Here is a 23893-nt window from a genome sequence, read left to right as displayed (position 1 = left end):
CTCCGGTTTTTCCCACTGCCCTCAGCCCAGGAATCTAACTGACAGGAGCAGATGGCTCTTCTGGATGGGGGTGGGGGGCGGATGAAGGAAGAAAGGAAAAGTTTACTGGAAAGAAATGCCAGCTTTGTGGGATCCTTTAGGTTAAAAGTTTACGGAGCGAGGGCTGTATGTGATACTGAGCTGTTGGGATCTCAGCAAAGCTTTCTGCAAGAAGGAGGGGAGAGGCAGAGAAAAACTGGAGCCTCTGTTTCCAAATGCCTTCTGGAAATAGGAAGTCCATTTGATGCAAAAAAAAAAAAAAAACATATAAAAGAAGAGGTTTGCTGGATCAGGCCAATGGCCCATGTAGCCTAGCATCCTGGTGTCACAGTGGCCGGCCAGATGGCCCAACGGGAAGCAGGCCCCAATCCCAAGAGCCATCTCTGCTCCTGCCCAAAGCTGTCAACTTTCAGATTTGAAAATAAGGGATCAGCAGCCTCACCTGTCCCGGGGACAGTCTACGGGATATCTAACAATCTGGGATCGCAGCGGGAAGCAGTGGGAAACGGCGCTGGAATAAGGGAATTTCCCGTAAAAAAAGGGAAGGCTGACAGCTATGCTCCTGCCGTTTCCAGAAACTGGTTTTCAGAAGCATCCCTGGCCCCAGCAACGGACCAAGCCTGCTTGCTTGTTTCTCAAAGGCATTTTTGAGAACAGGATGCTGAACCAAATGGGCCTGTGGCCCTGATCCAGCAGGCTTTTCTTTAACCTGCAAACGTGGCCCAAGTACAGTGGTACCTCGGGTTACAGACTCTTCAGGTTACAGACTCTGCTAACACAGAAATAGTACCTTGGGTTAAGAACTTTGCTTCAGGATGAGAACAGAAATCGTGCTCCGGCGGCGCGGCAGCAGCAGGAGGCCCCATTAGCTAAAGTGGTGCTTCAGGTTAAGAGCAGTTTCAGGTTAAGAACGGACCTCTGGAACGAATTAAGTACTTAACCCGAGGTACCACTGTACACGGGTGTAGCTGTAGCCAGCAAGATGCACCACTCCGGACCTGACGGCAGCAACCCTCTCCCAACCAAGGGTTTGCAAATACTGCCTCTGAAAGTGGCAGAACATAGCCATTGTGGCAATACTACTACTACTACTACTACTACTACTACTACTACTACTAATAAATTTTATTTATACCCCGCCCTCCCCAGCCAGAGCTGGGCTCAGGGCAGCTAACACCAATAAAACTTCAGTAAAAATATAATAAGAAAAAATAAAATAAAATACAGGTTAAAATGCAATTTAAAATGCAGCCTCATTTTAAAAGTCAAAACCATAAGGGGAGGGAAACATAAGGGTCAGACTGAGTCCAAACCAAAGGCCAGGAGGAACAGCTCTGTCTTGCAGGCCCTGCGGAAAGATGTCAAGCCCCGCAGGGCCCTAGTCTCTTGTGACAGAGCGTTCCACCAAGTCGGGGCCAGTACTGAAAAAACACCTTATGACTTGGGACCTCCAAAATGTTGTCATTTGTGGATCTTAAGGTCTAGTAGCCACGGACAGCATTTGGGCTTCGTGGTTCTGTCTAATCCTCTGCTGAAGCCATCCACGTTGGTGGCCCCCACTGCCACCTGTTTTGAGGGACAATCCATTGCGGGCTTCATAAATGGAGCATTTGGTCACAGGATGCTGGGCTCAATGGACCTTTGGAATGGGGTCTTCTTATGATCTCGGCAGACAGTTAAAGGAAGGCAGGGGGAGCCAGGAGGCAAGAGGTGGGGGCTGCTTTGCAGGCTCAGGTTCCAGGAGAGACTCCCCTAGGAAGACAATTTGTAACATTTGGGACTTTTTGGTTCCTTCTGTGATGGAACTATTTGGGGACTTCCCTGGCTTTTTTCTGGCCCATGTAGGACCAGTCTGGATAGTTAGCCTTGGTGAAGACTTGACGTTTTCATCCCCCCCCCCCAAAATTTTTGATTTGAGTTTCCACTGAAATGAGGCTGCATTTTAATGTTTTCATGTTGTATTTTAATCTTGTTTTTTAAGCTGTATTTCAATCAATTGTTTTTATATTTGGTGTTAGCCGCCCTGAGCCCGCTCTTTGCTGGGCAGGGCGGGGTATAAATAATAATAATAATAATAATAATAATAATAATAACTATTATTACTAAAAGGCAAGGTGACAGAAGTTTATGAAATGATAAATGGCATGGAGGAAACGGATGGAGAAAAGTTTTTCTCCGTCTTTCGTAACAACTGGAAATCATGGGCATCCAACACAGCTGGATGTTGAAAGATTCAGGGCAGATCAAAGAAAGCCCTTCGTGCGGCACATGGTTAAACTATGGAACTCCCTGCCACAGGAGTGGCTTTAAAAGAGGATCAGACGACTTTGTGGAGGAAGAGGGGGCTATCAATGACTCCAAAACATGACAACCATATTCTCCCTTCACAAGAGGAGGCAGTGAAGTTTCTGAATACCAGCTGCTGGCAACAGCAGAGAAAGTTCTTGTGCTCAAATTCTGCCCATTGGGGCATCTGGTTGGCCACTTTGAGAACAGGATGCTGGACTGGATGGACCAAGGGTCTGATCCAGAAGGCTCTTATGTTCCCAAAAGGAATGCGCCTCCTCCATGGAAGTGTAAAAATGACTGTGCCAATTCGATCATTTGGGGGCTGAGAAATGCTCTTTGATGTTATCCCTCCCTTGCATGTTGATGTTACCAACCTAACTCATAGCTGTCCATGGAGGTGCAGGTCAATTCTGTGTCCAGGGCAGCTGTCTACCAGCTCCATCTGGTACACAGGCTGAGACCCTACCTGACCGCGGACTGTCTTGCCAGAGTGGTGCATGCCCTAGTTATCTCCCGCTCGGACTACTGCAATGCGCTCTTTGTGCGGCTACCTTTGAAGGTGACCCGGAAACTACAACTAATCCAGAATGCGGCCGCTAAACTGGTGACTGGGAGCGGCCACCGAGACCACATAACACCGGTCTTGAAAGACCTGCATTGGCTCCCAGTACGTTTCCGAGCACAATTCAAAGTGTTGGTGTTGACCTTTAAAGCCTAAACGGCCTTGGCCCAGTATACCTGAAGGAGCGTCTCCACCCCCATCGTTCAGCCCAGACACGGAGGTCCAGCGCTGAGGGCCTTCTGGCAGTTCCCTCACTGCAAGAAGCAAAGCTACAGGGAACCAGGCAGAGGGCCTTCTCGGTGGTGGTGGCTGCCCTGTGGAATGCCCTCCCACCAGATGTCAAAGAGATAAATAACTACCTGACATTTAGAAAACATCTGAAGGCAGCCTTGGTCAGGGAAGTTTTTAATGTGTGACATTTTGATGTATTTTTAATTTTTGTGGGAAGCCGCCCAGAGTGGCTGGGGAAACCCAGCCAGATGGGTGGGTTACAAATAATAAATTATTATTATTATTATTATTATTATTATTATTATTATTATGGGCTACTCCACACACCCATGTGCTCTTCCACAATACAGCGGTACCTTGGTTCTCTAACTTAATCCGTTCTGGGAGTCCATCCGACTCCCGAAACCATTCAAAAATTATTATTATTATTATTATTATTATTACAACTCTCTGCCTCCAAATTCTCCCGTGAGAAGGTGATGCTGGACTAGGTGGGTCATTGGTCTGATCCAGCAGGCTTTTCTTATGTTTAGCCCCCAAGTAGGGGTGGGGCGGGGTGGGGAGATCCGCTCTGGAATCCTTCAGAGCCACTGCCAGCCAGTGCAGGCACCACTAAGCTAGGTGGATGAACGCCCTGTCTCTGCCTAAGGCGGCTTCCTGCGTTCCCGCCTTCAGAGGGAAAAAGAGAAAGAGACGCATTGCAGGACGCCTCGCCACGCAATTGAAGGTCGGGCATTTCCCCCCGGAAAAGAACTTGTTCCTACACGGCGATAAGCCGAAGCAATGAATTCTGATCCCCGCCAGCCCGGCCTTTGCAAATTTGAGAGCGGGCAGAGTCTCTTTCAGGGGGGCAGAAGGGAAAGAAAAAGGGAAATCCGTAATGCCTCTCCCTCTGCAACCATAATGCCAGGATGTTCCCAATCTGCTTTGAGGGATGGAAAGATTAAGAATAATAATAAAAAAAATTGCAATAAAATATGTGTGAACGAGGGGGTAATTGTGGACAAATGCAGCATTCAAATTCATTTTTCCACCTCTTTTACACACCATTTCAATCTTATTTTCTGCTTATTAATGAGATCTTGTTGGCAGGGGTGGGCAGAAGCTGCCCAGTTTTGCTGGGTAATTGCACATAATTTCCTTTCTACTAGTGATTTGCATCTGATCTTCTCCCTCCCCCCCACCCTAATTCTTTGCTATTTAACACCCCCTTCTACTTCTCTCCCCTCCTTCCCAAATCTCTCCCTCCTCCTCCTCCTCCTCCTCTTCTTTCCATCCCTGGTCAGGCAATACTTCATTTAAATGCTTATTACACTTAAACAGACACTGAAGAAAAAGGGAGGGGAGGAGAGGAAATGAGACAGAAGCCAACCAAGTAAAAAAAAAGGCCTGACGCAATCACCCTCTGCCACTCATGCTCTCCTTTAGTGATGTAACACCCTTAAGGACCGTGGGTTAACTTTGCCAAAGACCTATTCTGTACTATTTGTAATGCAGTCACTTGGGGGATAGATTTAGCACGTGTTAGGAAGCTGTAGTGATGTATGGAAGTGAGAGCTGGACCATAAAGAAGGCCAATCGCCAAAGAATTGATGCTTTTGAATTATGGTGCTGGAGGAGACTCTTGAGAGTCCCATGGACTGCAAGAAGATCAAACCTATCCATTCTGAAGGAAATCAGCCCTGAGTGCTCACTGGAAGGACAGATCCTGAAGCTGAGACTCAATACTTTGGCCATCTCAGGAGAAGAGAAGATTCCCTGGAAAAGACCCTGATGCTGGGAAAGATGGAGGGCACAAGAAGGGGACGACAGAGGACGAGATGGTTGGACAGTGTTCTCGAAGCTACCAGCAGGAATTTGACCAAACTGCAGGAGGCAGTGGAAGACAGGAGTGTCTGGCGTGCTCTGGTCCATGGGGTCACGAAGACTAAACGACTGAACAACAACAACAAGGAAGCTGCTTATTTGGTCCATCTTGCTCAGAATTGTCTACACTGACCAGCAGCAACGGCCCTCCAGGGTTTCAGGCCGGGCAAGGATCCAGCATTACTGATGGGCCTTGAACTCGTGACTTCTTCTAATACAAGAATGGGCGTCCTCCTGTGTCCCTCCAGATATCGCCAGACTACAACTCCCATCATCCCTGATTGACCATGCTGGGTGGAGCTGATGTGAATTGCAGTCCAACAATGTCTGGGAGACAAAAGGTCCCCCGCCACATCCATAAATATAATATGCAGATTTGTCTAATAACATATTGCAGTAGGAAGCTGCATGGACAAAGCATGTTGGTATCTATGATTCGTATCCCACTATTGCAGTTAGCAGACAGTACCCGGAACTATTCATTCATGGTTTTCAAACAGTCACTCCCAAATACAACACCGGAATTCACTGGTTAATTTGTCTGTAAAGTCACATCTCAAAGCAGCTTAAGGAAAAAACCTTCATGACAAATCACAAAAAACAAGGCTGACTGTTACATCTGTAGATCAACAGCAAATCCTAAAACCACCTGTGCCAGCAAGCCAAAGTCCTGAAGGCGTAAGAGGGCCTTTACTCAGTGTCTGGATTGCAACAGAATCGGGGCTAAGCAGACATCATGGGATGTCCTCAAATTTGTGGTGGCACTTCCTTGAAGGGCTCTGTTTCCGTCTTTGACTGGGTGGGTAACCTGGCAATGCCTCAGTTTAGCCTCAGCTGCAGACCTGTAGAATTGTTTAACTGCCTAAGAACTAGTAACTGGGTTTGCTTCTTTCCTCCACCCTTCCAATCCCCTTTCCTTTTGTGTCGCTGCTATTAGATTGTAAGCTTGAGGAAAGGGAATCATTTCTGATATTGGTAAGCAACTCTGGGAGTCTTCTGGGGAAGAGTGGGGGGAAATAAGAAATGGGGAACCTGTAGCTTTCAAAGTATTGTTGGACTACAAATTCCATCAGCCAGCGTAGGGTTGATGGGAGCTGCCGTCCAACGCCTTCTGGAGGGCTGCAGGCTGCCGATCCCGGCTTTCAACAATAAGCAAATGAACAAAATGCTGCGGCGCTCAACTAAGGACACGTGGGAACAGCCATGTGTTCTCCCAGTTTCCTCACGCCCTGCCTACAGTTTAGGCCGGAGACGATAGCAAAACACAGGTGAGCAGCCTACCTGGGGAGAGAGGCCATTGCTGACAGGGTTCATGTGATTGGCAGGAGCTGCGGGGTTCATGAAGCTGTCGGAGTAGGTGGAGAAGCCGTGTCGGGTCCCGTAGGCGGAGCTGGAGTCTGCGGCGGCGGCAGCCAACCCTCCCTGGTGCATGGTGGATGGTGGGAGAGGCTGGGGTCTGTGCACAGTGCTGCCCCCATCTGTGGGGAAACGAAGCATCAGGTTAGAAGTGGTGGCTGTCATCACTGGACCATCACTGTGTTCCTTTGGGGAAAGGCTGGTATGATGGAGGCGCCATCTTGACCTGAGGCCCAAACCATGTTCCCACCATCTGTTTCAGTGGAGGTCTGGTCCATTGGGGTGAATGGGGCATTGCCCTAAATTCTTTCTTACAACTCATACAGCGGGTGGCCCTGCCTGTCACCTTCCCCCTCCTCCTCTTCCACTTGAATCATGGATTCATCGAGTTGGAAGGGACCCTGAGGATCATCCAGTCTGATCCCCTCCAGTGCAGCAATATGCACCTGTCCCTTATGGGAATCGAACCTGCAACCTTGGCATTATTAGCAGCACACTCTAATCAACTGAGCTATCCACTTTTCTGCTTGACCCATGCTTTCTAGGGATGAGTCTACGCGGTTTCTTGCTTGCCCCACTCCTTTCCCAGGGAAAACCAATTTAGCACTAAACAGAAGCAAACTATCTTGCTTTGATGTACCGCTCTGAACGCTGTTAGTAACCTCCTGTTATTTTCTCATGCCCAGCTGTGGAAAGCTGTCCCTGTTGCTAAAGAGAAGGGGGGCATGTTATAGATTTGGGTGGGATCCCCTCTAAAGCCTAGAAATTAATAAATGGTAGGATTTTGATTGTCTGGGCTGTGAAGCAAGAAATACAAGCTGCAGAGGAATTCGCTAGGGCCGTTAAGAAACAGAGCGACCGAGAGCCTTTGGCAATGCAAGAAGAACTCCTTCCCCCTTGCGCCGAGGTGTGAACACAAACTGCGGATTTGAGTAAAGGCTGGAAGAGACTTTTACCAGGAGATGGCGGGGATCGAACCTGCAGCCGCCAGTCTACAGAGCAGAAGACAACCCAAATTGCTGGTTGCTCCGAGTGGTTTTCCTCAGGGGAAAGCAGTGGGAACAGAGGAATTGTGGGGAAGCCCTGAGTCTCAGTGTTGGCCCTTGAAGAACTCAGCTACCATTCACTCTGGCTCAGCCAATCCCAGGCTCTGGCTCCGCCCACTCTGTACCAGTCAGACTAGGAACTGGGAGAACCAGGCTTCAAATCCCCACGTTCTGTCGTGAATCTCACTGGGTGATTCTGGGCCAGTCCCTGCCTCTCAGCCTAAACCCCCTCACAGGATTGTTGTGGGGATTAAACAAGGAGTGATGGGTGGGACCATGCCTGCCACCTTGAGGTTTGATATAAATGCCATCCATCAACCTGTTGGTTTCTGTGTTGCCACTGTGCAGTGCTTTGGAGTCACAAGACTCTGTTTTGCATTCCAGACATTCCAGGCTGTTGGAAGTCGGATGTGATGTTTACTGGTTTCCTGTTCCTTTGTGGTTCAGTTGCTCTCTGCTCTCACAGAGAGAGGATTTATTTCTTTTCTGTCTGCGTAGCTTAGTAATAAAACTCTTAGCATGTAGCTCATATTTCTCGTCCTTCCCTGTGCTGGATACTCTGCGTAATGGGAACATGCTTGGAACCTTATCAGAGGCTCAGGTCATTAATTATTGTCAGAGGAGAGAACGGAGGCGATTCCGGAGGAGTCGCTCGGTCGAACGCAGGTTCCGGCACAACCCACCCATCAAAACAACCCACTTTCCCACCCAAGCCCTCAGCACCTACCTTGGGAAAGGGTGGTGGTTGGGTAAGTTGAATCTGGCAGCTGGTACGGAGGCAAAGTGGGCATCCCAGTCGGAGGGAAGCCCCCCGGCAACAGGTGATTGAATGCTGCCAACTGATTGGCCCCGGCCTGCTTGCGCCACCGTGCCCGCCGGTTGCTGAACCACACCTGGGAGAAGGGAGAGAGGAAGGCAGGAAGTTATGGGGGAAGACACATGCCAAGGGGTTGAACCCGAGCCCTTCTGCATGCAAAGAAGGGTCTCCGTCCCCTGAGCTATGGACCCTCCGCATTGTCATTGTCAAGGGAGCAAGTGCCATGAATGATCTGACGCCCTGGAACCATCACCACCTGCCGCAACCAGTGCCGGATTTACGTATAACCTAAACAAGCTATAGCTTAGGGCCCCATTCTCTTGCCCCCCCCCAAATTATGAGTCTTTGTTAATTGTGTTTCTAAAGGGATCTTTGTTATTGCCAAATTCCAATGTTTATTATTAAGTTTGTTATGAATAAAAAATCCTTTTAAGTTAGAACTTAATAATTATTTCACATGAATATACTTTTTCTTAATTGTATTTCACTATTAATATACTTCTTAATTGTATTTCAGTTCAACAATTACTTCGATAAAATACATATTTTGTTATGTGCAAATGGCTTTAGATACCTATTAGGTCCATAAATTACCATATAGCATATATTCAACACAAAAAAACAGTGACAATTTGTTGTTGACAAACGACAGCTGGACATATAAAGGGCCCCATTACCTTCAGTAGCTTAGGGCCTCATCAAACCTAAATCCGACCCTGGTCGCAAACCATCTTCCAACCCCTCAGAACCATCTTTTCTAAAAGCCTATTCTTGCACAGATTCCATGCAAAACAAAAAATGGCCACTAGGTGTCAGGACAGAGCAGGCCAGCAAACAGGAAGGCCCTCCTTTGCCCCCCGTCTGCCAGTGGCCAACCACTGTCTTATTATCAGTCCCCGGAAATCCTATTGGATTAGCAGAGCCGACTCTGGCTTACCAGGGCCATTTCTGCCCTTCCGAATTATTTTCTGGCAATCCGTGCTTCCTTTGTGCACAACACCGCTGTAAAATCTAGCCAACTTAGAATCATGGAGTTGGAAGGGACCTTACAAAGAACATCTAGTCCAACCCCCTGAAAAGCAGGAGTCGTGGCTAAAGAAACCCTCCACATTCTCTCCCCATCCATTTCCCCTGCTCATAAATCCTGGTGCGCAATTATCTGAGCCAATCAAATTGTACCATATGTATTCCAGCTGCAATCTGTGTCTGTTTTTTTTTATTTTTTATTTTTTAAACCCATTTTCAATTGAATCCAAAAACTCTCAGGGCTGATTCTGGTTTGAGAAGGGGACGGGGCTAAGCTTTTGAGACAGTTGAGAATGCAGCTGCCAAGTTCTCCAGGGCCTGGAGGTCTGGGAGACCTGATTGAATTTCACAGCAACAGGAGAGGGCTTGGCAGAGGGGGGAGGTGGAATTGAATAACAACACAAAACCCCTAAAAGCTGAAGGGGCGGTGGAGAAGTTGAGTTGGGGAGCTTGATCTGTGTGTTTCTAGCAAAGGTTTGGTTGACGACTCCGGGCATGTTGAGAAGACCAAGCAGGGAAAGTTAGCTCCCCCTTTGGTAGTCTCACATTGATCCACCCCTTTCTAAATGAGATGTTGGGTCTTTTACAACCTAGGACCTCCTGGAGGCAAAGAAGATGCTCTTCCACTGGGATATGCCACTTCCCCATCCATAGAACATAGGAAACTGCTTTATACAGTGTCAGACTCTTGGTCCATCGGGCTCAGCACTGTCTACACTGACTGGCAGCTACTCCCCAGGGTTTCAGACAGGGAATCCTTCCCAGCCCTACCTAGAGATGCTGCAAAAGACTAGGGAATTCTGCATACAAAGCAGATGCTCTACCACCGAGAATTTTAAAATGCAGCAAGGTTCTAGTCCCCATAGTTTGGAATAAAAGTGTTGGTTTAAATAGGAACAGCTACCATCAAGCTCACATTTGTCAACACTGGCTGGTAACAGTGGCTTTCCAGGGTTTCAGGTAGGGATCCTTTCCCCAGCCTTGTATGCAGGGATCTGAACTCAGGACCTTCCGCCTGCAAAGCAAGTGCTCTACCGCTGAGCTATGGCCTGTCCTCTTGAGAAATGCCCAGCAGCGGACTGAACCTGGGAGCTTTCATGAGCAAGTGGAGGGGCCATAGCAAAGTGGCAGAACATCTACTTTGCACCCATATGGAAGAAACTGTAATGGGAAACTCAGGTGTCTTGAGTCTCATTGCATCTGCAGTCACTGGGTGAATGGATGAGGACTTTAATTTAAATTGCAGCTCTCTGGAGATTGAGGGCTACATTACGCTCTTACTGGTCATGTTGTGCGGATGCCTGATGATCGTCTTCCAGAGCAACTGCTCTATTCCGAACTTAAAAATGGAAAGCGTAATGCTGGTGGTCAACAAAAGAGGTTTAAAGACTCTCTCAAGGCAAATCTTTTCTAAAAATGTAGGATAAACACGGACAACTGGGAAACACTGGTCTGCGAGCACTCCAGTTGGAGAACAGCCTTGACCAAAGGTGTCATGTTCTTTGAAGACACTCGAACTCAGGACGCAAGGGAGAAACGTGCTAGGAGGAAGGCAAGCTTGGCAAATCCACACCGTGATCAGCTCCCGCTGGGAAACCAATATCCCCACTGTGGAAGGACGTGTGGATCCAGAATTGGCCTCCACAGTCACTTACGGACTCATTGTTAAAACCTTGTTTATGGAAGACAATCTTACTTGGCTATGAGTGATCGCCAAAGAAGAAGTCCCATAGGGATAATTTTCACCAGCAACTCTTACACACGGATGCAGAGATGTGGATTGGGCCACATTTAATGGACGTCTGTCTGGCAATGCGGTCAGGGAATTTGACCTATGTGTGTGTGTGTGGAGGTGGTTATGTATACACTCGGAACTCAAACCCTTTCAGCTGACCCCACATCTCCATCAAAGCGGGTGTATTAAGTTTGTGTTGTGGTTGAGAAGCTAAATGCATTCCCAGCAGGTTAAAGGTAAAGGTAAAGGGGCCCCTGACTATTAGGTCCAGTTGTGGCCGACTCTGGGGTTGCAGTGCTCATCTCGCTTTATTGGCCAAGGGAGCCGGCGTACAGCTTCCGGGTCATGTGGCCAGCATGACTAAGCTGCTTCTGGCGAACCTTCCCGCTGGAGCAGTAACTATTGATCTACTTGCACTTTGACGTGCTTTCAAACTGCTAGGTTGGCAGGAGCAGGGACCAAGCAATGGGAGCTCACCCTGTCGTGGGGATTCGAACCGCCGACCTTCTGATCGGCAAGTCCTAGGCTCTGTGGTTTAACCCACAGCGCCACCCGCGTCCCTTCCCAGCAGGTTAGGGACAAGCAAAAGAGAGAGCTTGCTTACCCCATGGACCCTAAACCTATGGTGAGAATGGGGAACATGGTGCCTTCCTGCTGTTATGAAGGTAGCTAGGGGCAGTAAAGGCAAGTGATGGCCAGAGTTGTGATGGAGCTTGGGGCAATAAAGGCAAGCTATGGTCTAGTTCAGGTATGGAGAACCAGTGGTCCTCAAGCTGTTGTTGGACCACAGATCCCATCACCCTTGGCCACTTGCCATGAAGTCTGATGGGTGTTGGGAGTCCAGCAACAACTGAAGGGCTGCAGGTTCTCCATCCCTGAACTAGATTGTCATTTCGCTTTACTGCCCCTACCGATCTCCGTCAAAACCATGCCTTCTTTTAATGTAGGGATGGGTGACCTGTGGCCATCTGGATGTTGTTGTAGTCTAAGTCTCCCATCACCCTGACATGCTGGCAGCTGGGACTGATGGGAGCCAAGGTCTGACAACATCTGGAGCCCAAATCCCTGAACTAGACCATCACTTGCCTTTACTGTCCCTAGCAAACTTCAGCATAACTCTACTCGCTTTTAATGCAGCATTTCAGCATTTCAGACAGGGGTTCTCTCCCAGCTCTACCTGAAGATACCAGGAACTGAACCTGGGACCTTCTGCATTCAAAGCAGATGTTCTACCACTGAGCTACAGCCCTTCCTTAGATTCATTACACCCACTGGAAACTTTTCAGGTGATTTTCATATCATTTTGTGCCGTTACGATAACTGGATTTAATACTGTTAGGATTTTCACCTTGTTGATTAAGGACAAGGAACCACGAAACCAAGGACTGTTTCTCCAGCAGAAGCTAGCTGGATAACTCCAGGAAACTGAGGCAGATATGCTACGATGCAAGAGTCCTTTGGGACACATCCAGCTCTTTTATTTGTTCGACTGCCACTAATCATGGAGGTTTCATGGGCTTGCCATGGCTAATATCCTTTCAAGGGACCTGCCTTCCTTCCCGCAAGAAGATTCAAAATACATCCCTGACATTTGCGCTGGCAATATTCCCCTCCCTCTCGCCAATTCTTTGAAAGGTGGCTGGAGAGACTTGTTTTTTTTTTGAAGGAAAAAAGAGATGTGCTTATAAATCAGTTTATTGGCGGTTAAAATATACAGGATTGAGCGTCAAGAGGGAAATGCAAGACCCACTTCAAAGGGAACCTGTTTCCACTCCACCACAGTGAAGGTTTTATCAGCCACTAAAAAGATTCTCTTGCCAGGGGAATCGGGTTACGGGGGGGGGGGGGGGGAGAGAGAGAGAGAGAGAGAGAGAGAGAGAGAGAGAGAGGGAGTTAATCCCAGAGTGACCGTCAATTCCTTCAGATATCAAACTCGCACTGTGAAGACAGGGGAGAGGAGTGAGGAGGCAGCCCAGAGGGATTCTGGCCCCCTTGTTCCTGGCTTGGGGGGCAGTGTTACCCAAAAGACCACTTCCACCAATGATGACATGGGCCATACATACACCATAGATTTAAGGCATTCATTAGGACACCTTTTAAATAGACTTCTCCCAAAAAATTGTGGGAGCTGTGGTTCATTAAAGGTGCTGAGAGGAGACCCCTATACTCTCCTTACACAGAGCTACAATTCCCAGAGTTCCCTGGGAAGAAGTGTTGGCCATTAAACTGCTCTGGGAGGAGAAGAGGGATCTCATACATCTGAAGAGTTGGAAGGGGCCCAAATGTCATCTAGCCCTGAGATACAACTCCCTGAGATACAACAACTCTCAGAACCTTTACAGAACTCCTCAAATTCTTTTTTATTTTTTGGCAGGGGGGAGGGGCATGACTGGTGTAGATATGGACATAGCGAGGCATCTGCTAGGCCTTTACACCCCTAGAGGGTCCCACTGATAAGAGTCTCCCCCCCCAGACCTGCTCGTTCTGCTCACCATTGAAACCCACCATTCTTTTCCCCACCAGCTTCTGACTTAGATAAACCTTGTGGTGGTGTGGAGGAAGAGGCCATGGAGATGTCACTTCCTGCCTCACTCATTGGTTGTCCACCTGGCGAGCCAACAGGTGGCACAGTGATGAAGAGCAGGGGTAGGGAAGCCTTTGCAACTTGAGGGCCACTTTCAACCTTCTGAAGGGCCACACAGATCTCTTAGATCCAGCGACCAGGGCTTTGTGTTTGGGGTGAGGTGCCCAGTAGGATCACTCTGCTGAAGGCCCCTTGAAGTCTGACTCCAGGCTCTGTTCCCCAAAACAGGTGGGTTCCCCCCTCCACAAATATGATACATGGAATGAAGACACTGTTTTAAACAAACTCTTGTCCCAACCATGGAGGACAGACTCCCTTCAAAAGATGCCCTCCTTTCCCACTTCCACTCTGCTCTGACTTCTGTTATTGCCATCTGCCAGAAACAGATGGCAAACTCCTCGGGTGAGGAGGTGTAAATCATTAGCTGAAGAAACTTGCCTATGAAAACACAGCCCTGTCACCTCAGTGCAAAGCACATCAACTGGGTGTGGGCGACATTGCTCCTTTTCAGAGGTTTCCTCTCCCCAAAGCCATTTCAAAGCGGATCAGGCTGATTCGTGGTGGAAGAGATGGATATCACTATCTTCTAACCATGACAGCTATGTTTTCCCTTCCCATTTGGCTCAAAAGACCCTTAAAATTTAAGGATTAAATCAAGAGTGATACCAGCCTATTAGGAGTTACTAAGCAAGCAGGGTGGTGTCACAGATGGCTATGTCAGCCAATGAGCTTTGGCAAAAAGACAACCATCACTGAGGGCAAGTGAAGTCATCTGAGAGTCAGGGCAATGGCAATGAAAAGCCCAACAGTTCTGCACAGAATTGTAGAGTCGGAAGAGACCCTGAGGGTCATCTAGTCCAACCCCCTGCAATGCAGGAATATGCAGTTGTCCCATAGAGGGGATTGAACCTGCAACCTTGGTGTTATCAGCGCCACGCTCTAACTAGCTGAGCTATCCAGGCTGTCATAGAGTGTAGAAAGCTGGGAGGCAAATCTAAACATTGCTGTGGATCTCCCCCGCCCTCAAATTCTCTCCTTGCGAATGGCAGATGAAATTGATGGACTATGCAGAACTGGATAAATTAACAGGAAGGATTCGAAACCTGCGGGACCAGAGAGTCTTAGAAGACTGGAGTAAATATATGAACTATTTGAAAAGAAATAGTAATGAACAGATTACGCTAGTAGGATTGCAAGAAGTTTTGTAAGGAGGACTATTTGAAATATTACAAGAAAGTTTATGCGGATAATTGTTTGTTAATGATCATTAAGAGTAACAGAGAAATTAAGAAATGCAGAATAAGTGATAAAGAAGGGGAAATCATCAGAGGTGCTGATGGAAGTCAAAAATATTGTATAAGATAAGAAGTTATGTTAAATGACTGTTGATATGTTAAAAAAAACTAATATGTGTGTGTGTGTATATATATATATATATATATATATATATATATATATATATATATTTAAAAAACAAATTATCTCCTTGCTAGAAATCATAATGCACTTCATATTTTTGTACATTAACTTGGAGCCATTGTCAGACACTTCTCGCTTCCTGACCCCCTTTCACAGCACCCTGTGACTTAACTGGAGGGCTTCTAACTCTCATAGCAGTTTAGCAGTGCGATGCTGCAAAGCAAAACGTTACATGTGCTCAGGGCGTACTCTGCCCGATGCAAGGGAGACCTGAGGTGTGGTCGACAGTTGTTTCCGCTCTCTCCCAACCCAGCAGCTGCACAGACCCTTCCCTGCTGGGATGGGGCTGGAATAAATTAGACCGGCTCTGGGTCACCTCCCACAATTTGTCAGGCAAGGAGGGGAAAAGGGAGGTCAGGTGGAGATCTTCTTGCAAGGGGGTGGGAGAGAAAAGAAGTCCCGCTGGGAGCCTCCTTAGCTTAATGAGGACTTGATGTTGAGGGAAGATCGATGGGAGGGTAAGCAAGCTGGTTAAGTGGAAACAGAGAGAAGAGACTCGTCTTCCCAGAAATGATCTGTCATCTTGGTTTCTCTACATTTGCAGAAACAGGCAAGGCCTGAAGCCTTGAGCTCACCAGCCAACATGTTGGACTTTCCAACACCACAAGTTGTGGAGGGTTGAAGACTCGTTGCTGATTTTGCAGCAGTGGTCCTGTCTCCAGTGTCCCAGAGCTGGTCAATCGGCATGAAAGGGGAGCTTTTGAGCCACTGAGAAGGAAGTCAATTTTGGCAGCAGCCAATCAGTGAGAAGACTGTTGAGTAGGCCATGGAGAACTGATTCCTTGGGTCACTCTGGAGAAGGACAGTGAGGAGGAGGAGCTGTTCTGTATGCTCCAAAAGTGAGCATTTACGAATACCAAAAACACGAGTTTCAAGGGAGTGGTGCAAGTTCTGTCAGTATGATGGAACTTCACAGAAAACGCAACTTAAGTCACTCCAGTATAAGATCTTAAAGCATCGCCCAGGTATGTGTACAGATGAATAATAGAATAAAAAAACTGTAGAGTTGGAAGGGACCCTAGGGTTCCCCAAACTTGGGTCTCCAGCTGTTTTTGGACCACAGTTGCCATCTTCCCTGACCACTGGTCCTGCAAGCTAGGGATGATGGTTTTTGGACCACAGTTGCCATCTTCCCTGACCACTGGTCCTGCAAGCTAGGGATGATGGGAGTTGTAGTCCAAAAACAGCTGGAGACCCAAGTTTGAGAAACCCTGGTCCAGCTGAAAGGCAACACCTGGAGATCTGCATTGATAGTTGCAATGCATCCTGAATTATTATTATTGTATATTCTTAGGTTGCATCATCTTGAAAGGTTGTGCAATCTTAGATCAGGGTATGGCTGTGATTATCCACTCCCCAACACCCTTCAGCTCTTGTCTCCTGTCCATCCAAGTCATTGGAGGAGGCTGCGGCTCAGTGACAGAAGATCCCTGGCTTTTCCAGGTTGGGCTGGGAGAGATTCCACCCTACCTGGAAGCCCTGTCAGTATAGACTGGAATGAGCTGGATGACCCAAGTGGCTGATTCACTGCTTTCTTCGTTCCTGCTGAAATAAGCCCTTTATTCAGAATGGACTCTCCTTCATTGGAAGTGTTTAAATAGAAGTTGGACGGCCATCTGCCAGCAATTCTTTAGCTGTTATTCCTGCATCGTCAGTGGTTGGACTAGATGACCCCCGGGGTCCCTTCTGACTCCACAGTTCTATAAGTCTATAATTTATTTTCTTATTATTCTGCTGCACCATCAGGATCCCCATGACTTCTCTCTGGTTTTAAGATTCTATAATGTTAACCCTGAGGGTTATTTTGTGGTAGAATGCCTGGTGTGGATATAGAAGGCCACGAGTTCAAATCCCGACAGATGGGAAAGACTCTCTGTCTGAAACTGTGGAGAGCTGCTGCCAGTCAGTGCAGACAGTATTGAGCTAGAAGGGCAAGTGGTCTGATTTGGTGTAAGGCCACTTCTTACGAAGCCTGGCCACCTTGCACCCAGCTGGAAAGGGCTGGTGTGAGTTCAGGAGTTCAGGGAACAAGGAGAGAATGAAAGCACCAGGAACTGGAATGCTGGAAGGATTTGGGGGTGCAAGGTGCCCCCCAAATTTGATTTGGGGTAGCAGACATGGCTTCCTTGTTTGGCTCTGGTTATCCTCTATCGGCTTGCATGTTTGGAAATGGACAAAACGTTCCCAACAAACGCTGTTAATACATCTCTTGCAATCTTTCCTTAAGAAACCAAACCCTGGGTCCTTCTGTTCCTGAAACCTCTCCTCATTTGGAGCTGAACCTTGGAAGATTCAAGACAGACAAAAGGCAGTACAGTGGTACCTCGGAAGTCAAACACAATCCATTCCGGAAGTCCGTTTGATTTCCAAAATGTTCGGAAACCAAGGCACGGCATCCGATTGGCTGCAGGAAGCTCCTGCAGCCAATCGGAAGCCGCAGAAGATGCATCGGGCGTTCCGGTTCCAAAGAACGTTTGCAAACCGGAACACTCGCTTCTGAGTTTGCGGCGCTCAGGAGCCAAAACGTTTGACTCGCAAGGCGTTCAGGATCCAAGGTATGACTGTACTTGACAAACACCCACAAGAGGCAGGTGCAATGACCAGCTCAGATGGCTTTAAAAGAGGATTTGACAAATTCATGGAGGACAGTGAGCCCATGCGTAGCTTCTAGCCAGAAATGGCTATACTCTACTTCCGGTGTCATGAGTCAGTGACGCTTCTGAATCCTAGTTGCTGGAAACTACAGGAAGGGAGATAGCTCTTGCCTAAAGGCTTCCCATTGGGGCATTTGGTTGCCCATTGTGAGAACAGAATACTAGGCTCAATGGGGCCCCTTTGGCCTAACCCAGCAGAGCTCTTCTGGTGTTCTTATGGATTTTTTTGAGAATGCATAAGAATAAAGACTTTTGCACCCTTCACGGCACACCTGATGGGAACCTCTGCCTGTCTCTCAGTGGAATGCAATTGAAAACCTCATCAATTTTGGGGAGAGGAGAAAAAGAATTAAATTCAAGGTATCCCACAGGAGGTGGTGGACTCTCTTTCCTTGGAGGTTTTTAAGCAGAGGTTGGGTGGCCATCTGTCATGGATGCTTTAATTGAGATTTCCTGCATTGCAGGGGGTTGGACTAGATGAACTCATGGGGTCCCTTCCAACTCTGCAATTCTGTGATTCTATGATCTGCAAATCTCTGCTCAGCTATGAAACTCTCACTGGGTGACCTTGAGCCAGCCGCTGCCTCTCAGTAAAACCCACCTCACAGGGTCGTTGGAAGAATAAAATGGGAAAGGAAAGGAGAAAAATTATGTACGCCACCTTGAGCTCCTTCAAGGAAAAGTGGGATATAAATGTAACTAACAAACAATAAATGAATAAATAATGTTGCCAGACTTTTTCAGAAATGGAAAGATGAAGAAGTTCCCGCTAAGAAAAGAATGGATAAGTAAAGCAATGGGTTATGTTGAATCAGCAAAGCTAACAGCTAAAATAAGAGAATCTCCATTTTTGAAGAATGGAAACCTTTTTGGGATGATTTGAAGAAATACTATGACATGAGCAGGTTTTGAACTACGAGCAACAGAACAGTTAAAGATTATTGTGTTACGACTATGTTTAAAAAAGGGAAGGTAGGATGCAGCAAAGGGGGAGATAAGAAAAACATCACGGAAAATGGGATAAGAAGTCAATGATATGTATATGAATTTTACGTGGTACTTTTGGAAATTTGATAAAAATATTTTTTAAAAAAGCTTGCCAGACTTAGTTTTTCTTCTTCCCTAAAGTTCTAAATTGCTTTTGTGGTGCTCCCCCCCCCCGGCTTTCTCCCTCCCATCTTCATCAAGAACTTGACGGGCTCAAAATTTGTAGCTCTCGAGAGCCAGTAAAAAGATCTGCTCAGATACGCAGAAAATTTTACAAGTGGGGGTGGTGGGGAGGGAGGGAGAGGGGCGGCTGGCTTAGAAGTGGTGGGAAGAAACCAGTCGTGCCAGCCTGACGGAATGAGAAAGCTATCAAGAATGCAAGTGGAGGAACAGCTGCTGAGAGCCTTCTGGCAAAACAGAAGTGGTCAAAGGGCCTTGGAGGATTGGCTTGGATGGTGGTAGCCGGGGTGGGGTGGGGGTTTGCAAACTCCGCTGTCGGATAAAGAAAGGGGATGCCATCTTGGTATGGAGCAATTCAAGATAAAATCCGTAGTTTGGGTATTGCTCTCGAGAGCCATGAGGCATGTGACGAAAGTTACCGTATTTTTTGCTCTATAAGACTCACTTTTTCCCTCCTAAAAAGTAAGGGGAAATGTGTGTGCGTCCTATGGAGCAACTGCAGGCTGCGCAGCTATCACAGAAGCCAGAACAGCAAGAGGGATTGCTGCTTTCACTGCGCAGCGATTCCTCTTGCTGTTCTGGCTTCTGAGATTCAGAATATTTTTTTTCTTGTTTTCCTCCTACAAAAACTAGGTGTGTCTTGTGGTCTGGTGCATCTTATAGAGCGAAAAATACAGTACATACAGTGGTACCTCGGTTTATGAACTTAATCCGTTCCGGAAGTCCGTTCTTAAACCGAGGTGCGCTTTCCGTAATGAGGCCTCCCGCTGCCTGTGCCCTTCCACCATTCGGATTTCGTTCGTAGACCAAGGTAAAGTTTGCTAACTGAAACACTACTTCCGGTTTTGCGGAGTTCTTATACTGAATAGTTCATAAACAGGGCTGTTCTTAAACTGAGGTACCACTGTATTCCAAATAATCAAGCAGCGGCTCTGCGATCACGAAAGGCAGCGCTTGTTACCTCATACTCCGAGTTCCTGTTCTCTGGAGGCCTTAGGTATCACAACACCCTACGGAACCTGTGCCAAATATCTAAAGGATCTACAACTCCCCTCCCACCGAAGAGCCTTTATGCTCGCGAGATTAAATGCTTTCCCTTCTGTGGTGACCAAAGGCAGATTCTCTCATACAGTTGTATCTTGGGTTAAGAACTTAATTCGTTCTGCAGGTCCGTTCTTAACCTGAAACTGTTCATAACCTGGGGTACCACTTTAGCTAATGGGGCCTCCTGCTGCCGCTGGGCGATTTCTGTTCTCATCCTGAAGCAAAGTTCTTCACCTGAGGTACTATTTCTGGGTTAGTGGAGTCTGTAACCTGAAGCGTCTGTAACCCAACTCTGCAGTGGTACCTTGGTTAAAGAACAGTCCTGTTTACGAACGATTCGGTTTACGAACTCCGCAAAACCGGAAGTAGTGTCCCAGTTTGTGAACTTTACCTCAGTCTAAGAATGGAATCTGAATGGCGGAAGGGCACCGGCAGTGGGAGGCCACATTAGAGAAAGTGCGCCTTGGTTTAAGAACGGTTTCAGTTTAAGAACGGACTTCCAGAACAGATTAAGTTCGTAAACCGAGGTACGACTTTATTCCACATCAAGCCTGATTGTGTGCCTGCAACCAAGAAGTACCTGATTCAATGGACCACATTCACTTAGATTGCTTTTTACACAGCAGACCTCGCTAACTGATGCTGAGCAAAATGTTGGACCTCCAGCCTATCAGTCCGAGAAGTTGTCAAATGAAGTTTCTCCTGGCAGATCGGGACAAAGGCATCACTGCCTTAGTAGCTTCTTTTTAGCCACAATTTTACCAGAAAAGGTTCCCAATGAACTATCCTTTTGGGGAACAGACAGGGCGTAGCAGAATATCTAAGTGCACATGATTGCCTTATGACCCTCAACAGCTTCACCCTTGTCCTTTTAATTATCCCGGTGACTTGAAATGTTTTATACTGTGATGCCAATAAAGGTATTTGATTTGGATGCCATCTTGGATGCCATTTGATTTGGATGCCATCTTTTTCTTCTCACTCTCTTTCAAGAGAGGAGATTCCAACTAAACTTTAGGAAGAGCTTCCTGGTGTTAAGAGTTGTTCCACTGTGGGACATCCACTTCTTTTTCTCAGGACACCCCTGTGAGGTAGGCTGTGTCTGAGAGCAATTGACTTCCCAAAAGTTCACAGGTGAGTGAGAAATTGGGCCTGGGGGTGGGGTGGGGTGGGGTGCCCCCCTTTCTAAACCCTACAGCAGGCACCCCCAAACTCATGCCTCCAGATGTTTTGGGACTACAATTCCCATCATCCATAGCCAATTGACCAGTGGTCAGGGATGATGGGAATTGTAGTCCCAAAACATCTGGAGGGCCGAGTTTGGGGATGCCTGCCCTACAGGCTTGGCAGGATGATAGACTTGACCAGTTAAACGTGCATTCACAAAACGAGTTCGAAATAAAAATGGGAAGCAAGGCGTACAATCTGGAGCCATAAAAATACAGAATGGTAGCAAAGATCCCCTCCCCCAAATTCAGCAGGCCAGCTTGGCACTGGCTGTAAAGGTAAAGGTAAAGGTAAAGGTAAAGGGACCCCTGACTATTAGGTCCAGTCATGGCCGACTCTGGGGTTGTGGCGCTCATCTCGCTTTATTGGCTGAGGGAGCTGGCGTACAGCTTCCGGGTCATGTGGCCAGCATGACTAAGCCGCTTCTGGCGAACCAGAGCAGCACACGGAAACGCCATTTACCTTCCCGCCGGAGCGGTACCTATTTATCTACTTGCACTTCATGCTTTCGAACTGCTAGGTTGGCAGGAGCAGGGACCGAGCAACGGGAGCTCACCCCATAGCGGGGATTCGAACCGCCGACCTTCTGATCGGCAAGTCCTAGGCTCTGTGGTTTAACCCACAGCGCCACCCGTGTCCCTGGCACTGGCTGTAGAGCCTAGCAAAGCCTATTCAGTTCCAGCAGACACTTTGTTTCTTTAAAAAAGAATCCAGAACTTTTAATCAGATCTGGCTTATGGGTTTTTTTTAAAGACCCAAACCAATGAATTCCAATCACAAGAAAGGCGGTTCCAACTAAGCATTAAGTACAACTTTCTGTCAGTAAGAGCTGTTTGGCAGCTGTTAGAGCAGACTTTCCTTGGAAATTGGTGGATTCGCCTTCAATGGAAGTTTTTAAGCACAGCTTGAATCTGCCAGAGATTCTTTAGCCAGGCATGTCCAACAGGTAGATCACTGGACGTCTGTGGTAGATCAGAAAGCTCAACAACTTTGGCTGTCAAGAACAATGGGTAGATCACAGCCAGTATTTTTATACTGTGAGTAGATCATGGTCTGTTGGGAGTTGGGCATGCCTGGACTAGATCCTTGGGGATCCTAGATCCTTGGGGATCCTTTCCAAGTCCACAATTGTACAATTCTATGAATTTGTCTAGCCTCGTCACCCCGACAGCCAAAACTCTTTGGGTAGGAGGAAACAGATGACCCCCTTATCTCAAAAAAATACGTTTAGAGCTGGGAATGTTTCAGAAAAGGGCGTTCAAATGATCAAGGGGGATAGAGTGACTTCTCTTAGAGGAAGCAGCGTTGCAGTGTTTGGGACTTTTTAGTTTACAGAGGAGGTGGGGAGGAGGCCACATGATGGACATTTATATCACGCATGGCATGGAAAGTGGTCAGAGAGAATTCGTCTCTCTCACATCCGATGAAGCTAAGCGTTGGAAGATTCAGGACAGATAAAAGACAGTCCTTCTTCATGTCGTGCGGGGTTAACCTGTGGAACTCACTCCCACTGGAGCCAGTGATGGCCACCAATTTAGAAGGCTTGAAAGGAGGATTAGGCAAATTCATGAACCAGAAGGCTATCACTGGCTACTAGCAGGATGGCTATGCTCTGGAGGCAGCAATGCTTCTGAATATCAGTTGCTGGAAACAGCAGGAAGGGAGCGTGCTCTTGTGTTCGAATCATGCTCCTGGCTTTCCCATAGACATCTGTGAGACCAGGATGCTGGACTAGATGGGCCATTGCCTGATCCAGCTGAAAGCTCTGCGTGTTCACAACTGAAACATCAGTTGCGCTTGCCTTCAATCAGTAGCACTTAGCCAGCAACAGCCAAGCTGTGTGTGGAAATAGTTTCTAAAAAATCTTTATTAAGAAACCAAAAACAAAGGAGTCTGCCTGATGCATCTCTGCATGATTTACTAATTGGGCCTGGGCTTTGGTCCAGTCATCTTGTGTAGAGGCGAGTAATCTTGTTGTCTCTCTGCAGAAGGTCTGAACGGATGCTCCAATCAGTTCCCAGTACACAGATTTGACAGGCATCAGAGGAGTGTGCCCATCACCTCTCTGCATAAGTTTCTGCTGGAGTGCTCTGATTCCAATCAGCCTCCACTGGGGGCGGGTAATTTTGCAGTGTCTCGGCAATGCGAGTGGTGATTGCAGCAGAAGGACTCTCCAGAGAGCCTGCCCAATGTGTCTCTGTACAAGTTGCTGCTCAAATTTGCCTCCTTCCAGTCACCTGCACCAGGTGGCTGATGAGGACATCTTCTTCCACATCTTTGCCTACCATGTGATGAGGTTGCTCACACAGAATTGTCTCTTTGTATGAGTTACTGCTCTGGGATTGCCTTGTTCCGATCAGGAAGCATGTTCAGAACAGCAACTCATTAAGGAATGGGGTAGGAGGGTTGCTGTTCAGAGGGGGGAAATGTGTCTTGCAAGCCAAAAGCATGCATACAGATTTTCGTGCCTATTGCTTTTTAAAAAAATGCAAACTAATGCAAAAAATGGGGTGAACTGAACTGAATAAGGAGAAAAATGAGAAATAGGGAAAAAGTCTAAAACATGGATAGGCAAACTAAGGCCCGGGGGCTGGATCGGCCCAATTGCCTTCTAAATCCGGCCTGCAGACGGTCCGGGAATCAGCGTGTTTTCACACAAGTAGAATGCGCTCTTTTATTTAAAATGCATCTCTGGGTTATTTGTGGGGCCTGCCTGGTGTTTTTACATGAGTAGAATGCGTGCTTTAATTTAAAATGGATCTCTGGGTTAT

The 23893-nt window shown here is 47.4% G+C and overlaps 1 protein-coding gene and 1 long non-coding RNA gene across 3 annotated transcripts in view; one reads left to right on the top strand and one right to left on the bottom strand.

Moving 5' to 3' along the window:
• LOC308483815 overlaps positions 1 to 23893 on the top strand; it is a 191322-nt gene that overhangs the window by 87695 nt on the left and 79734 nt on the right. The gene's annotated exons all lie outside the window — the stretch shown is intronic.
• Positions 1 to 23893, bottom strand: part of LOC308483777 (paired box protein Pax-7-like) — a 169194-nt gene that overhangs the window by 142129 nt on the left and 3172 nt on the right. For both annotated transcript variants that reach the window (XR_013989773.1, XM_081017999.1), the window contains exons 2-3: positions 8117 to 8282; positions 6269 to 6465 (exon numbers count right to left, since the gene is read on the bottom strand). Coding sequence is in view for 1 of the 2 variants with exons in the window: in XM_081017999.1 (XP_080874125.1) it covers positions 6269 to 6465; positions 8117 to 8282 (363 nt within the window). In the remaining variant the exon portion in view is untranslated. The remainder of the gene's footprint in view (positions 1 to 6268; positions 6466 to 8116; positions 8283 to 23893) is intronic.

This window comes from Podarcis pityusensis (assembly GCF_964106645.2).
Source record: "Podarcis pityusensis genome assembly, chromosome: 8".
NCBI lineage: Eukaryota > Metazoa > Chordata > Lepidosauria > Squamata > Lacertidae > Podarcis > Podarcis pityusensis.
The sequence above is the reverse complement of the archived record's forward strand: the minus strand, read 5'-3'. Positions and strand labels throughout refer to the sequence as shown.